The sequence below is a fragment of the Canis aureus genome, chromosome X (assembly GCF_053574225.1).
Source record: "Canis aureus isolate CA01 chromosome X, VMU_Caureus_v.1.0, whole genome shotgun sequence".
NCBI lineage: Eukaryota > Metazoa > Chordata > Mammalia > Carnivora > Canidae > Canis > Canis aureus.
This window is the reverse complement of record NC_135649.1, coordinates 2,089,964-2,105,661: the sequence shown is the minus strand read 5'-3', so window position 1 is coordinate 2,105,661 and position 15,698 is coordinate 2,089,964. Positions and strand designations below refer to the sequence as shown.

The window sequence follows — 15,698 nt, the reverse complement described above, 5'->3', positions numbered from 1 at the left end:
AGCATCTGCCTTCAGCCCAGGGCATGATCCTGGGGTCCCGAGATCGAATCCTAATCGGGCTCCCCGCAGGGAGCCTGCTTCTCCCTCTGTGTCTCTGCCTCTCTTTTGTGTCTCTCATGAACAAATAAATAAAATCTTTAAAAATAAAACTGACATAAAAAGCCCTGGCTTTAAGGACACTTGTTTGGGGATCCGTGGGTGGCTCAGCGGTTTAGCGCCTGCCTTCAGCCCAGGTTGTGATCCTGTAGTCCTGGGTCGAGTCCCACATTGGGCTCCCAGCGTGGAGCCTGCTTCTCCCTCTGCCTATCTCTCTCTTTCCCTCTGTCTCTCATGACTATTTTTATTTTTTATAAATTTATTTTTTATTGGTGTTCAATTTGCCAACATATGGAATAACACCCAGTGCTCATCCCATCAAGTGCCCCCCCAGTGCCCCACCCAGTCACCCCCACCTCCCGACCTCCTCCCCTTCCCCCACCCCTAGTTCGTTTCCCAGAGTTAGGAGTCTCTCGTGTTCTGTCTCCCTTTCTGATATTTCCCACTTGATTTTTCTCCTTCCCTTCTATTCCCTTTCACTATTATTTATATTCCCTAAATGTATGAGACCATACAATGTTTGACCTTCTCCGACTGACTTATTTCACTCCGCATAATACCCTCCAGTTCCATCCCCGTGTCTCATGACTAAATAAAAAAAAAAAAAAAAAAAAAAAAGGACGCTTGTTTGGCCTTTGAGGGCCTAGCGCTTTCTCCATCCTCACGCCCCTCCATTCCCGTTCAAAGAATCCCAAAGCCCATTATCCTGCAGAGGGCGAGGACCCGATGGGACCTCTGGGACCTCGGTCCAGGAGCTGAGGAGCGGAGTAAACACTGGGTCCTGAGGGCGACCTCGGGGCCGCCGTGGTCAGGTGTGCGGCGCGGAGGATGGGCCAGAGGGACACGAGCTCCACGTTAAGCCTGGGCGTCAGAGCGAGAAGGGGGGGAGCATTAAGCGGGCAGGGAAGGTCCCACGGGAGACGCCGCGGGGCCCCTATTTTCCCACGAGCTCTCTAGGAGGCGCCAGCGATGGGGCTTCAGGCGCACGGGCGCTCCGCCTGCGGGGCCGTCCCCGGAGCCCCCCAGCCCCGCGGCGAGGAGGGAGGGGCGGGCCCGCCTCCCCGCCGCGCCGCGCCGCCCCGCCCCGGAGCCGCTCCTCCCACGGGCGGCGGCCGCAGAGGCGCGGGAAGCGCTGGGCCCCAGGGGCCGGCGGCCTGCGGCTTCCCCCGCCCGCCCCGCCCCCGCCGCGGCCCCCACCTCCGCCCAGGAAACCCGGCCGCGGGAAGCCGCCCAGCCGCCCCAGGCCGCGGGGCACGCAGGGCAGGGGGCGGGCCGGGCCCCGGGCGGCCGCGGCGGGGGAGGGTGCGGCCGGGCGCCGTGGGAGCGACCGCGGGCCCCCGCCCCGCGCTGGGGCGCGGCCGAGGCAGTGCGCATGCCCGCCCCGCGCGGGAAGGCCCGCCCCGCCGCCGCCCGGCCACTCAGAGCCTGGGAAAGGAGGCGGCCGCGCGGGCGACGCGGGCGGCCCTGACGTCAGGCGCAGGGGCGGGGCGGGGCGGGGCGGGGCGCCGCGGGCGGGCGGGCTGGCGCAGGCGCAGCTTTGCGCCCCGCCCCCTCGGCTTTGGGCTCCGGCTGCGCGGCGGTCACGTGGCGTGGCGGGCGGCGCCGGAGAGGGCAGCGAGCTGCCGCCGGGGGCGGGGGGGCCTAGCGGGCCTCGCCGGGGAGCCGCGCACCGTCTGCACCGGCAGCCGCAGCGAGCACAGGGGCAGCTCCGGGGCGCTGAGCCCCGCCGCGGCGGCCAGCCCAGGCAGAGCCTGCCCGAGCCTAACCGCCGCGGGGGACGCTGTGCAGCCCCGGGCGGGGACGGGGACGGGGACAAAGGCGCGGGAGCAAATCTCCGGGCTGGAGTAAAGCCACGGAAAACGGACGGCTTACAGAAGCCCGCCCACGGAGAGCGCGGGGCGCCTGGCGAAGCGTCTGCCTCGGGCTCAGGTCGTGATGCCAGGGTCCTGGGCTCGAGCCCCGCTTGCACCCGCCCTGGGCGGGGAGCCTGCCACTCCCCCTGCGTGTGGCCGCTCCCGCTCTGTCAATAAATAAAAAATAAAATACCGAGCACAAACTGGTTGCCAGAGGGGAAGGGGGATGGGCAAACTGGGTTAAGAGGAGGGGGAGATACAGGCTTCCGGTTGTGGGATGAGTGTATGGGGAATAAAAGGCACAGCACCGGGAATACAAGGACACCGTAACAGCAGCGCGTGGTGACAGATGGGAGCTCCACCTGTGCTGAGCGTAGCATCACCTATAGACGTGGCGCAGCACTGTTTACACCTGAAATTGATCTAACATTGTTATGCCGACCAATCCAATTTAAAAAAAACAGGGCTCATGTTCTGTATGAAATGACCCTGTGCAGGGCACTTGAGTGGCTCAGTAGGTAAAGCATCTACCTTCGGCTCGGGTCAAGACCCTGGGATTCTTGGACCCAGCCCCACATGGGGCTCCCTGCTCAGCAGGAAGTCTGCTTCTCCCTCTCCCTCTGCTCCTCCCTCTGCTCATGCTCACACTCTCCCAAATCAATCTTTCAAAAGAATTTTTTAAAAATGACATTAAAATCTTTAAACAAAAAAAAAAGGGCAGGCCAGATGGCTCAGCCGTTTAGCGTCTGCCTCCGGCCCAGGACATGAACCTGGACACCCGGGATCGAGTCCCACATCGGGCTCCCGCATGGAGCCTCCTCTTCCCTCTGCCTGGGTCTCTGCCTGCCTCTCTCTCTCTGTCTCTCATGAATAAATAAAATCTTTTTTAAAAAAGGAAATGACTTTATGCCTTTGTCCAAAACCAGAATGTGCAACAGAAAAAGGAACCATCAGTCCTGGACTAGGGCTAATAATGTATCAATGTTGGCTCATGTAACATTTGATACAAAATATAACATTTGATACAAAGTAACTCAGGGATGGTGAAGGAGGCCGGAGGGAGGTTCCAGGGAACTATCCAATGGCTCAGTTCTGTAAACCTAACGCTGTACTAAAAATAAAGTTTATCAACTATTTCCAAATGAAGGCTTAGGTTAGGGGACAGATTCCATGGGTATTACGGTAGTCGAACACACCAGACTTCCCGATCTTCTGGGTGGCAGGGGAGGGAGGAATCAAGGACAGCTGCCAGGACTTGAGCAACTGGGTGGCTGCTTGGGCCATGACAAGACAGGACGGCACCAGATAAGCCCAGTGAGCAGCTGGACTCTAGGCATCAGGAGCCCAGCAAGGCAGCAGCAGAGCATCTGCCTCCCGGCAGGGACCAGCCTCCAGAACTCCAGGGTGTCCCTCTCCCGGGCCCAAAGGTGCCGAAAGCCATCAGACATGGGAGCCCCACCTCCAAATCCCCTCTACTTGGCTCTGGAGGGCATGCGGTGCTGAAAGGCTGTGATGTCCATAACCACAGGGACACAGAGTGGCTGGAGAGAGGTGGCCCCCCGCCCGCCCCCCATGTGCATACTCGCACACACACACTCCCCAAGGCCACTGGGGGAAGTTTATTGGGAAACCTCGAGGGGCGAGCACAGGATGGGCAGGCCAGGGTGGGGTGAGGAGCAAGTGCGGGCTCTAGGAGGCAGAGTCAGAGGCCTCTGAGCTGTCCTTGACGTCGGTGCTCTCTGTGGTCTCGCTGACCTCGCTGAGATCCTTGCTGTCGCCCCCGCTATCGTCAGCAGCCAGGCCTCTCTCGTCACGACAGGCGTCTCCAGAGCTCGGAAGCGAGCTGCCCCTGCCCTCCACCTTGTTCTCGATGGCGCCCAGCACCACGTGTCTGCCTTTGTCCTTCAGCTCCAGATGCCTTCGCAGCTGCCGCCAGGAGCCCGGGGGGATGGAAGGGGAGACGGGACCTAAGTCTCCTGAGCACGCAGGCCCTCCGCCGCCCCCCACACCGGGGATGAAGGGCGGCAGGCCTGGGGCAGGAGACCTCTTGGGCCCTGCAATCTCCTCTGAGTGAGCGTGCACATGCCTCCCTCACACGGGCTGCCACCAAGCCCTCAGAACGGCCCTGGCCCCTGACGAGCCTGGGGCAGGACCCTGACTTTCTCCTCTGCCCAGCCGAGTCTCACCCCTGAGACCAGGGGACCAAGTTCTGGGCGCTTCCAAGAGCCTCCTCCCTCTCCTCTGCCATCACGCCTCAGACAGGACAGGCTTTGGCAGAGAAGGGAACATTGGGGTGATACCTCCTTTCCAGCCCGGCCATGGCCTGCTCCCTGCCTGGCAGCTGAGAACGTGAGGGGAAGGGGCGCCGACTGGGCAGCACAGCCTCTGAGGGCCTCCGACAGCCTCAGGCACCCCAAGGGACACTCACCTCGTCAGCCATCTGGGTGAGGTCCCGCTTCATTGCGTACGCGTCTTCCCCATCGGCGTAGTACTTGGGCTCCACTTCGCTGATCCTGGGGGCAGGAGGAGCAGAAAAGAACGACCCAAATCAGAGGGTCAAGTCTCCTCAGTCTTCTGGCATCCTGCGCTAGTGCGGCGGCACGTCTGTCTTCCCCGACGGAGACAGCAAGCCCATTCCGACGCGGCCTGCCCTTTGCGCTCGCCAGCAGTAGGCAGCAAGTAGCACCCAGCGCCTTGCACCCTCTGGGGGGTCCCACTGTCCTGTGTCCCTAAGCTGGCTCCCACACATCTGTTTCTGTGGTTTGCTGTAAGCCCAAGCCCTGAATTAGCTGTTCCCTTCCCTCCATGCCCTGTTCCCTGTCACTCACTGAGCAACCAAGGCTGACTCCTGGGCCTAGCCACTGGAATGGAGGAGGACGGGAGCTGGGACCTCTGGTTCCTGACAGTCACTGCCAGGCCCTGTGACCCCTGCTCTGAGGACCTTAGGGGCCAAGCCTGCAGTGGAGGGTGGATGCACACACTCGGGTACCCTGCCACTGGAAGGGTGTTGGACTTGATGGCCTAGGAGAGCTGGCCAGCCCCGAGACCCCACAACTGTTGGCCACCAGAGACTCTATATCCAGATCAGGACCCCTCCCTGAATGCCTTTCCTGGCGGTCCCTCTTCACCCCCAGCAAACTGAAGCTGAAGCTGTCTCTGGGGGTCCTCCACCCCCAGCCTCCCCTTCGAGCAGCTTCCACCACATCACTTCCCTGCCAGGTTTTCTCTGTTCTGCGCCAGGCACACAGAGACTCCCATGTCCTCAAGTGGGCTTGCCCTCATCCACCAGGATACCCCAGGGCTCTGCATCCGTCCACTGCTCTTGCCGATGACTCTACCTGCCTGGACGTGCTTAGGTTTCCATAGCACCACACTCTCCTTTCTCCTGGTTGCTCTTAGATGCTTCTAGGTGCCAGGCCACCTTGAGCCCTGCTTCTGCTCATGTCCCGGGCCCTCACCTCTACTCCCGAACCTCTACTGAGAAGACTGCGCTTCACCACATGGCCCTCCACCTAGCCCTAGCCGGCATCGAGCGACACAACCAGCCACACCAAACACTCCTGCATCACAACGTGCTTTGAGCAGACTGCAGCAGGCAGCTGTCATCCCCACAGAGCCTGAAGGAGACATTCTGGTAATGTCTGGAAGTCCATGGCCTGCTCGCCATCTCAGCTGAGCCCAGGTCTCTCCCCAGTCGCCCACATCCTTCCACCTGGAAGGCAGCTCAGCCTGTCTCAGATGCCTGGATGTGCCAGACTTGGGACCACCCCATTCCATTAGAAAAATCTTGATCTACTTACTGAAAGTTGAGGGTGTTGGAATAGAGGTGCAGGGCGGCCCGGTTACTGCAGGGGAACAAGGCGCTGCTGAGCTGCACAGACTGGGCCAGACAGGGACGGCACGTCCAGGCCTGGCCCCCCCTCCCTGTGCCCCCCTCCCCACTAGTCCCAGATCTTCTCCAAGAGCCAAGGCACCCCAGGACCCACATGAAGACAGTACCTCCTCCCCCCACCCCTCCCTTCCTCCCTCAGCCTGGCTTCCACCTCTTCCTGACATGCAGGGAGACGTATTTGGCATTGAAGTTCTCGATCATGGCTCGGGAGGCCTGGTCCATCAGCTTCTGAGCCAGGCCAAGGCGCCGGTGGGAACGCTTTACAGCCTGGTGGGAGAAGAGTGGGACCTTGAGGGCTGCCTCAACTAAGCCCACCTCCACCCATGCCAGGACCTGGGCAGGCCTCATGTACCAGGGAGGTGATATGTCCATGGGGCACATCATCTGGGTCCTCTTCCCTAGAACAAGAAGAAAGGAGAGGCTAGAAAGGAGCCTGGTGCAGATGCAGTCACCACCCCACATTCCCGGGGCGCGTGCCAAGCAGGAGCACAAAGTCCTCTGGTGGCTCCGAAGTCCCTCGCTCCCTGGACCCCAGAGGGAGGAGAGCTGGGACGCTCACAAGCCCACACAGTGGCCCAAAGACAAATGCAGCGTCTGGGGCGGTACAATGGGAATGCTGATCGTGCCATAAAGAACTGACCTACGAAGCCATGAAAAGACATGGGGGAACTTTTGATGCACAAGACTTAAGCGAAAGGAGCCAACGTGAAAGGGCCACATACTGTAGGATTCCCATCCTATGACATTCTGGAGAAGAGAAACTACAGACGTGGTAAGTGACTATGTCTGTGGTTCCCGTGGGGTGTGGGGAGAGGAGAAGTGAAGTAACCCGGAAGGTTTTTAGGACACTGAAGCTCCTGCGTGTGGAACAGCAGATACGCGTTCTTAGACACACGCCCCAATCCACAGAAAGTACAACACAAAGCACATCTCCGTCATGTGGCAATACCGGTTCATCCACGGTCACAAACGTACTGCAAGATGTTAACGATCGAGAAAACTAGGGGGCAAAGGGTAAGGAGTACCCAGGAAGTCTATCCTTCCCACCCAGTTTTTTGTAAATTGGAAAGTGAAGTGAAGACTAGTATATTAATCCCTTAAAACAGGAAGTAGCGAGGCAGGGCAGCATCCAGCAGACACACGTGGTGTTGGCGTTCACCCTCCCGCCATCCACTCCCAACTCTGGCACCAGGCTTCTGTCTCCGTCCTTGGTGACTCACATTTTGGCCAGCACGTACCCCACAATCTTCCCGTTCTCATCCTCTGCGATGTAAGAGAGCTGGGTGACAAGGAAGAGAAAGAAGTCAGAAAATAACTTCCTGTCAGAGCTGGACGAGCCCGTGGCAGACCCCTGGTCCCGCTGCTGGCCTGTCACTGGGTGCATGACAGAAACGGGTCAAGGGGTGGCTTTAGTGACAGCTCCCGACCCCTAGGTCCACTAGCTGGCTTGCCTGCCGCACAGCCCACTGCTGCTCCTCCCACGTGGATCTTCCTTGGCCTGGTTTCTGCCCCCTCCCGAAATTCCGAGCTGCCCACCTGGGGCCAGGAAAGGCCGTGGTAGAAGTAGTATTTCATCTGGTAGTTCTCGGGCAGGCACAGGAGATTGCAGTGCTGCATGTTCATCAGGTCCTCCGGCTGCGGGAAGGCGGGCAGGGAGCGCGGTCGGGCCAGGGGCCGTGGTGACCGAGTAGGCCTCAGCCGCCCTAGCAGCCAGCTCCCCGTCGCTCTCCTCCCCGACCCCCGCCCCCGCGGGGCCGGGCGGGCGCCGTCACCGTCTGCACAGCCGCCGTGCAGAGCTCCTCGGTCCCAGGGACGGCCGGGAGCGCCGGGAGGCTCCGGGACACCGTGCACGGGCGCCCCGACATCCCCGTTGCGGCACGTCCACGCCGCGGGGACGGGGGCCCTCACCTGTCCGTGCCCCGAGGCCGCAGGCGTGCGGGGCGAGCCGCCCGGGGCCCGGCCGGGTCCCTCGGGAGCATGCGCACGCGGCCCCGGGCCCCGCACCCACGCGGCGCGGACAGCCTCCCGCCCCCGCCCCTCACCCTCGCATTGCGGATGTTCATAACGGCGGCGGGGCTCGCGGCTCCCAGCGGGTCTAGACGCAGTCAGCTGCTGCCGCCGCGCTCCAAGGCGACGCCGGGGCGGCCGGGCCGGGGCTGGGGCCGGGGCTGGAGCTGGGTCTCGGGGCTCGCGGGGGCGGCGGCGGAAGGGGCGGTGCGCGCCGGGCCCCGCCACCGGCCGGAAGTGCGCGCCTCCGAGCCCGCCCCCGCGGCTGACCGGGGGCGGGACCCGTCCGCGGGGCGGGGCGGAGCGGGGCCGAGCCAATGGCCGCGGCGCGGGGCGGGCGCCCGGGGGCGGGGCCGGGCCGGGGGCGGGGCCGGGCGGGGGCCGCAGGTACCCTGCCGCCAGGTGGGCGGCCGCCCCCTCCCCGCGACCCCACAGACGCGCGCACACGGCCAGTGGAGCAGGCTCAGCTTTATTTCGCGGCTTGGCGGGCGGGGACGGCGGCGGGGGAGCCGGGGCCGGGGCTCGGGGCCGGGGCGAGACGGCCCAGCAGAGCGCCCAGCATCTCCTCGCACATGGCCAGGCACCGCGGCACGTGGAAGCAGCCTGCGGGGAGAGGCAGGACAGCGGGTCGCAGGCCGAGGGGCAGCCGACGGCCCCAAGCCCCTGCGGCGCCGCCCTTGCCGTCCCCCACTCACCTTTGAAAGGACCCCCTTTGATGGTGAGAGCGACCTTCCCCTCCCGGGTCAAGTAGCCAAACCACTCCCCGTGCTCAGGATCGCGAAACTGCAATCACAAGACGGTGACAGCCAGGGTCTGCAGGAGTCTCCCTGGGGCCACAAGGCCAGGGAAAGGGGCGTTCACCGTCCCCACCGCACCGCTCCCCCGCGGTCACGGCTCAGGAAGGTGGCTCCAGAATCAGCGCTTTTCAAGGCGAGACCGCGTCCAGGGCCGAGATGAAGGCGTGGGGCTTTCCCCTTTCTGCCCGGGGATGTGAGTGTGCAGCTACATAACCCTGGGGGGGGGGGGCACGGGCTCGGACTCGACACCCCACAAGTGGGACTGGGAAGCACCCTGTTTGGGGATGACCAAAATGTTCCAGACCTGGTGGTTACAAATGCATACATTGTCCCCTCTGCTGAGCTGAGTGGGTGGACACAGTTCATGTCGATAAATTGTATTTAAATAAAAAATGATTTAAAGAAACAGAACCCTGGTGGAGGCGGGGACCTCCATGTAACTTTGAAGCAAGTTGCTCCCCCACAGAGGCCTGGGCTGGAGATTCTCCCTCTGGCCCTCCCTCGCTCAAATTCATAGATACATCTTAAAAAAAAAAAAGTATTCCTTAAATCCCCTTTCATGCAGTTAAAACTGGTGCTGTTTAACACATGCTCTTTAGCAGTGCATTCGATATGAACAGCCTCAGGTCTCCGGATTCCTGTGTTTGGAAGCAGTGATGTGTGTCTGTGCAATGCTTGTAATGTGAACACACTGGGGACCTCTACTGATGGCAAAGTCTGGCACCACTGACACCACTGTGGAAGCGAACGCTGGGTTCCAATTTGGTGCAAATGGAGGTATAATTTTCTCCCAGGTTTCAAAGCCCACACACCCCAGAATAACAGCGTCCCTACTGTACTGGGATTGACCAGCCAGGGGATCACGGCGTTAGAAACACATGAAGAGTCTTCATCGGCAGGCGCTGCACCCAAGGTGACCCCTGAGCACCAGCTGGTACATCACTCCGCTCACAGGGCTTTGCTTCTGGGGGACCCCTGGCTTCCTTCCTACCTCACAGCTGATCCTTGTCTCCTATTCTCTCTTCTCTTCCCCTTCTGTACCCAAAAGCTTACTTTGCCTCCCAGCTCACAGTATCCTCTACCTCCTTCTAACACCCAAGTGAGGGAAGGCTCGGCTGTTTAGCGCCTGCCTTTGGCCCAGGGCATGATCCTGGAGTCCCGGGATTGAGTCCCACATCGGGCTCCCTGCATGGAGCCTGCTTCTCCCTGTGCCTGTGTCTCTGCCCCTCTCTCTCTGTGTATGTCTCATGAATAAATAAATAGAATCTTAAAAAAAAAATACCCAAGTGACCGTGGCCAGTGCAGACTCTGACCCCTCTGCCCACTGCAGCTCACACCCCAGGCCAGGCCCCCATCCTCACTGGCCTCCTGTCTCCTTGCCTTTGCCCATGTTCTATAGACTCCCCTCCCGAAGCCCCAGGACCCAGTAATGCCTAAATCCCACAAGGTAACTCCTCTGTGCAGGGCAACCCCCTCTGCCTTTGCTGCCTCCTGCTCATCCCCCAGTTCCCTGACCTTGATCTGTTTTCCAAAGCTGTCATTACCGTCTATATGTTTGTTTACTTGTTTATAGTCTGCCCCCACCCCCCCACACACACCCCGCAACCAAAACATCAGCTCCAGAGGAGCAGAGGCTGGACCTCCAGGAACTCAGGCCAGCTGAGGGACCGTGCCCAGTGAGGGAGAGAAGAAGGGGGTGTGGGATGAGCGTCCCCCTCGGGGCCTAGCCTCCTCCCACAGCCCAAGGAAGCCTGGCCGAGGCCCACCTGGAGAGGAGTGGCTGCCTGCCGTTTCATCCACACCCACCCTGAGCCCATAGAGGGCTCTGGACCAGGAAGCAGCACCTACCTGGCGGAAGGTGTACTCAGCCACCTGGTAGAAGAGGTGCAGCAAGGTGGGGTCCCCGCTGTCACTGTAGCCCATGAGGAAGGCAATCATGGCTTCACTGTGTGGCCACCAGAGCTTCATGGCCCACTCCAGCTGAGAGCAGAGCAGGGGCAGGTGTCTGAGAACCCGCCGCCCCCCACCCCGCCCGCCACCACTCTCAGCCCATCCTCCAGATCATGGCTCAGACTCCGCGCGGCCCAAGCACTTGGAGCTTCGTCATGGGATGGATGTCCCTGAGGGTCTGAATGGCCCGTCTGAATGGGACTAGCTTCTTGACCAGATGCCCCTTCCAAAGGGCCAGGGCGGGGTGACCTCCCCTTTAACCCTGGACTCGAAACCATGTCTTGTCTGTCTAAAGCCCGTTGGACACCAGCTCCTGCCGGTGGCAGGGTCAGTCACCCCCGCGGATCTCAGCAGGATCAAAACGCGATCAGAGGCAACAGACATAAGGGAGCGATTTGCCCCCGCCACTGACACCTTGCAGTCACCCACCTGAGAGCCTTTCACAGATGAAGGGGACACAGGTCTCAGAACTGGCATTGTCTGCCTTCCCTAACAGCCTCCCTATGCACAGGAGGTCGAGGGCCGCTGGTGGCTGGTGTCGAAGTCAGGAGTTTACCCCCAGGGTCTCACTGGGCAAGTTCCTCGCTCTGAGACCCAGGCCGCCTCTATGACCCACCCGGGTGATGACGGCACCCACCTCCCAGGGAAGAAAGCCTTGAACAGGCCGGTACCGTGTGGCCCTGGGCACATCCCCACCTGGGTTGGGCAGAGGCCATCGGCGTCCTGGAAGTAGAAGAGGCCTCCGTGGTCAGGGTCCCATCCAGAGCGGAAAGGCAACAACAGGAACTTGTCGATAACACGGGCTCGAAGTTCGGGGTCACCCTTCCTGATGGCGTGACGGAGCAGGAACCAGCCGGCTTCCAGCGCATGGCCTGGTGAGTGCTCCAGATAAGGCAGGCAGCAGATGCTCCCGGGCGGGGGCTCAACCTCCCGTGCTGAGCACTGTGCCTCCCTCCCTCCTCCTCCACTGGGAGCTGCTCGGAGCTCACACGATAGCCACCGCCCCGCAGGAAGTTTGCCCTCCGGGTCTGTCCCTGCTGGGGACACCCCAGCCTAGGAGGCCTGTCCCGGCTTCCCTGCCTGGTCCTCAGCAGCAGGTGGAGGGTGCGGGGAGGAAGGCAGACCCCAGGCACTCCCCACAGCTAAAGCACAGAACCCCAGACCGAGCATTCCCTTCCTCCTGGGCCAGCCCCAGCCCACTTTACTCCTCACCTGGGTTCTGGTGCCTCCCCAGGCAACCAGAAAGTTCCCCGCCATCCTCTGACACGTTCTCCAGCACAGCCTGTCCATCCCTCTGCCAAGAGAGGAACAGAAGGTAAATCTGCCTTCAGCTCCTGCCCGTCCAACCAGGAAAGGCAGGCCCTCCGTCCCTCTGTCCCTCCGTCCCCCCGCCCTCGCCCCCACCCCGGGATCTGCAGTCTTGGGCAGGCCTGGCTCAGAGGGGTTACTTGAGAAGGGGCCCGAGGACCTGGTTGAGTTCTGACCCTTGCCTGGGCCCCCGAGGTGAGAAGAGCGGCACACCCAATGGGGGCTTCGGGGGTGCCTGGGTGGGGCTCGGTTGGTTGGGGGTCTTTGGTTCGGGTCACGGTCCCAGGGTCCAGGGGTGGCTCAGCCGGGAGACTGCTTCTCTCTCTGCCCTGCCCCCCTACCCATTCCCTCTCTCTGTCTCTCTCTCAAATAAATAAAATCTTTTAAAAAATGAATGAAGACAGATTTGGTCAGCTGGGCTGCCCCCAGAGGCCCAGAAGGCCTTGGATCTGGCTGGGATTCCTGCTCTCTAAGGTGCCAGAGGCCCTTTACCGGGCTCCCCGGGGTCCCCACCTTTCCCAGGGTCTAGGCCGAGCTCTCCCCTCCCGCCGTGTCTCCCCATCTGTAAAGGGGGCCGTCAGGACCCAGCTGGGGGTGTGGGTGTGGGCACAGGAGGTGCCCCAGAGAGTGGGGACTGGGGTCACCCCACTCCCCAGCTCCCAGGCCCCGTTCAGCAGGCGAGTGTCAGCCTCCTATCCACGCCCCCCCCCGTGTGCCCCCCACCTGGACATGCTGCAGGATCCTCTGGGCACACCAGTCCCCCAGCTCCGCGTAGGTGCCCGCCAGCTCCTCGTCCGCCTCCCCGAGCTGGTCCACCAGGTTGAGCAGCATCATGGGCACCGCCATGGACTCAGAGGCGGGGGCCCCCGGGAGACAGGGCCGGCCCAGCCCTGAGGGGTCCTCCCGCACCCAGTACACGATCTGATCCATCATCCCCACCGCTTCGTTCTGGGTGGGGAGAAAGGAGGCGAGGGGAGGCCCAGGCCGAGGCTGCGTTCCGTGCAGTGTGGTCCCTCGGGTCCTGACCTGGGCTGGGAGAGCCTCGTCCTCCCACCCATGCACAGGGAGACACCTCCACCAAGGGCCTACTCCGGGCCCGGCCCTGGGTTGGGTGCTGGCCCCCTCGCCCCCGAGGGGTTCTGCTCCACCCTGCCTCGGGCTCCCAGTGTGTGGCTGCAGGCCACTCCCAGGCAGCGAGGCCAGAAAGCAGGGGGGGCTTCAGGGCGGAGGGAGCGCTCCCTTCCAGCCAGGGCCCTGCAAGGACTGGTCCCTCTGTGCTCCTGTGCTCTACCCTCTACCGTGGGTTCAGAGGTAGAGACGGCAGGGAGGGGGCACCCATGACAACACAGCACAGCGGGGCTGGGGTGGGGGCGTTGCCAGCAGCCCTGGGGCCACAGAGGCCCAGAGACAGGACGGGCAGCAACCCAGCCTGCGGCCAGAGCCCAGGAAGGTGGCTTGCGCAGATCGGGGACGCATCAGGTGGCCCCTTCCGGCTCGAGTGAGGGCACGGAGACCCACGGGGCCGCCCTCCTTCCGCACACCTGGTAACGCGCCTCCCCAGTCACCCTCCACAGCTCGTTCATGGCCATGGTGTAGAAACACTCGCTGAAGATGGTTCGCTGCACCTTGATGGGCTGGCCGTCCCGCGTCAGCACAAAGGCGCACTTCTTGCCAGGAGGTGCCACTCGGGCAAAACGCAGCAAAAATTCGCCACCTGGTGGTTGGAAGTCAGCTCGCTAAAACCCAGGTGAGGACACCCCACCTTCCCCTGCCTTCGTTCCGCTCGCGAGTGCCCCCAGGCCCTGGACAGCTTCCGGACCTCTCTAGGAACTAGAGTAAACTGGGAGGCGCCTCTGCGGAGGTGGGCGCGGGGGGGGGGGGAGAGGGCACCTGCTTTAGCTGAATCCAGAAGTTCGGGGCTGCGGAAACGCTCAAATTTTCGGTACAGGCGACAGTACATCCACACCTGTGCGCAAGTGGAGGGAATAAGGCTAAAGTGGGAGCTGCGGGGGTTCTCAGGGCTGGGATGAGAGGGAGTCCCAAGGGGCCCCCGTCATGGGGGGGACAGTGTGGACATGACCGGCCTTGTGTGTGCACACTGAGGACAGGCCAGGCGGCCTCCGGCTTCTGCCTCTGGGAGAGCTTCCGGGCTGGGCACACCCCTACCTGCCTCCCCTGCAGCCAGACGTACTTGAGGTCATCATACACCTGCCCGTCTCGACCCAGGCACGTGAAGAAACCCCTGTGGGATGCACGGTATTGAAAGGCGGGAAGGGGCCTTGCATCCAGCCCTCGGTCCACTGCTCTGCTGGGCTCAGCAGATCTGAGTCAGCTGAGAGTGAGGTGCAGGCTCAGGAGGGGCAAGGACCCCTGCTCAGGGCGGCGGAAGGGCGAGGCGCACCCATGCTCCTGGTCGTGCGAGTGCTCCATCCAGAAGGCCACCACTCGGTCCAGCTCCTGCTCCACGCGCTCCTTCCAGGCCTGCAGAGCCTCCCGCTCCTTGTCCATGTCCTGGGGGGGACTCGGGACTTGGAAGCGCAGCTTCCCCACAGCCCTCCCCATCTTCCCAGGTCCCAACCTCCCGAACAGGCTCCTCTGTGCTCCAGGTCACCCCAAGGCTGCCTGAGCCGTCTCCCCTCGGCCCCCAGGCCTCGGAGCCCAGACCTCAGGGTTCCCCACACCCTTGCACGGGGCTGTCCTCCCACCCGGGACCGCCCCGGGATGACCCCACCGTCCTGGGAGTCCTCCAGGACAACACCCTCCCCACTAGGCCCCCCCCACTGGCCTGCCACACTCGGAGACCCCCGCTCATCCTTCCTTCTCCTCCAGGAAGCCAGACCGAGCTGGTCTGGGTCCCGTGACTGTCACTCAGCTGACCCAGCCGCGCCCGCCCGCCCCCTCCTCCGGGAGGTTCCGTAGGGCCTGGGGGCGGGGCTCGGCGGTCGCAGGCCCCGCCCCCTCGCTCGCCGGCCCCGCCCCTCGGGCCCGATGCTGGGCGGAGCGCAGCAGGCTGGAGATCCTGCTGATGGGAAACGCTGGCTGAGCCGGGACGGTCTGGGGCGGGTCTGGGGCGGGACGGCGGGACTGGCTCCCCGACACCCGCTCCTCCAAGCCACCTCTCCCCACCGTCGAACTGAGTTGAGGGGGCAGTGGGCAGGGGACTGTGGGCTCACCCGCCCTGCTCACAGATGCGTGTCCTTATTTACGGTAAACCCCTTCCCGACCGGCCTCTCCCTGCTTTCCTTGGACTCTGTCTCCCTCATGCCTAGCCAGGGACAAGCCTTGGTATGTGGAAGGTTCTAAGGTTCCTGTGGGTGAGCACCCTGGCCTTGGGTCCAGTGGATGGGGCCTTGGCCAGTCCTGAGGCAGAGAACCGGTACCGCTGCTCTCCCCACGCACAGGCCTCTCCCCGGGAGACCGCGGCCCCAAAGCTGCTACACTGGCCTGGCCCCAAGTGCCCTGCGGGCCACCGCGGGGCAGGGGGCAGGCAAGCGGAGGGATGGTGTAGGGGGGAGGCAGGAATCCTTGCAGCCCTCCAACAGCCGGCAGACCTGCACAGGCCCCTCCCCTCCTGGGGCCAGCCCCCCACGGGCCCCTTGCACCAGCTGGCCGGCTTGTGTGTGTGTGTGTGTGTGTGTGTGTGTGTGTGCCCTCCCCTCCCCCTGGGCCCATGTCAGCACCCCCTCCCCACCAGACCTGGGCTCCGAATCAGATGAGAACTGGTGCTGTGGGGATGACAGAGCCCACGGCTCCTGGTATCAAGATCAACAGGGCAGGACCCCACACGGGACACTG

The 15,698-nt window shown here is 62.7% G+C and overlaps 2 protein-coding genes and 1 long non-coding RNA gene across 5 annotated transcripts; 1 reads left to right on the top strand and 2 right to left on the bottom strand.

The window, feature by feature from the left end:
- Positions 1–3,553: 3,553 nt before the first annotated feature.
- Positions 3,554–8,060, bottom strand: NAA10 (N-alpha-acetyltransferase 10, NatA catalytic subunit). 3 transcript variants are annotated; one of them, XM_077890334.1, is made up of 8 exons: positions 7,884–8,060; positions 7,378–7,476; positions 7,080–7,120; positions 6,194–6,239; positions 5,993–6,108; positions 5,750–5,794; positions 4,378–4,462; positions 3,554–3,875 (listed from the first exon to the last, which is right to left on the bottom strand). In XM_077890334.1, exons 1-8 carry the CDS (start codon positions 7,902–7,904, stop codon positions 3,639–3,641), a joined length of 690 nt encoding a protein of 229 aa, XP_077746460.1. In that variant the 5' UTR covers positions 7,905–8,060; the 3' UTR covers positions 3,554–3,638. The 3 variants fall into 3 exon arrangements, with proteins under 3 accessions (XP_077746460.1, XP_077746459.1, XP_077746461.1); XM_077890333.1 differs by having other exon boundaries at positions 7,062–7,120; positions 7,884–8,059; XM_077890335.1 differs by lacking the exon at positions 7,884–8,060 and adding an exon at positions 7,750–7,834 and having other exon boundaries at positions 7,062–7,120.
- A 154-nt stretch (positions 8,061–8,214) lies between these two features.
- On the top strand, positions 8,215–12,276 carry LOC144307815 (uncharacterized). The gene is made up of 3 exons (XR_013374516.1): positions 8,215–8,838; positions 9,440–11,470; positions 11,830–12,276. It is a non-coding gene; the product is annotated as an uncharacterized LOC144307815 (long non-coding RNA).
- On the bottom strand, positions 8,302–14,844 carry RENBP (renin binding protein). Its single transcript, XM_077887829.1, has 11 exons — positions 14,689–14,844; positions 14,305–14,414; positions 14,070–14,145; positions 13,794–13,869; positions 13,445–13,617; positions 12,627–12,851; positions 11,808–11,889; positions 11,292–11,467; positions 10,494–10,625; positions 8,544–8,631; positions 8,302–8,451 (listed from the first exon to the last, which is right to left on the bottom strand). Exons 1-11 carry the CDS (start codon positions 14,713–14,715, stop codon positions 8,318–8,320), a joined length of 1,299 nt encoding a protein of 432 aa, XP_077743955.1. The 5' UTR covers positions 14,716–14,844; the 3' UTR covers positions 8,302–8,317.
- Positions 14,845–15,698: the final 854 nt, after the last annotated feature.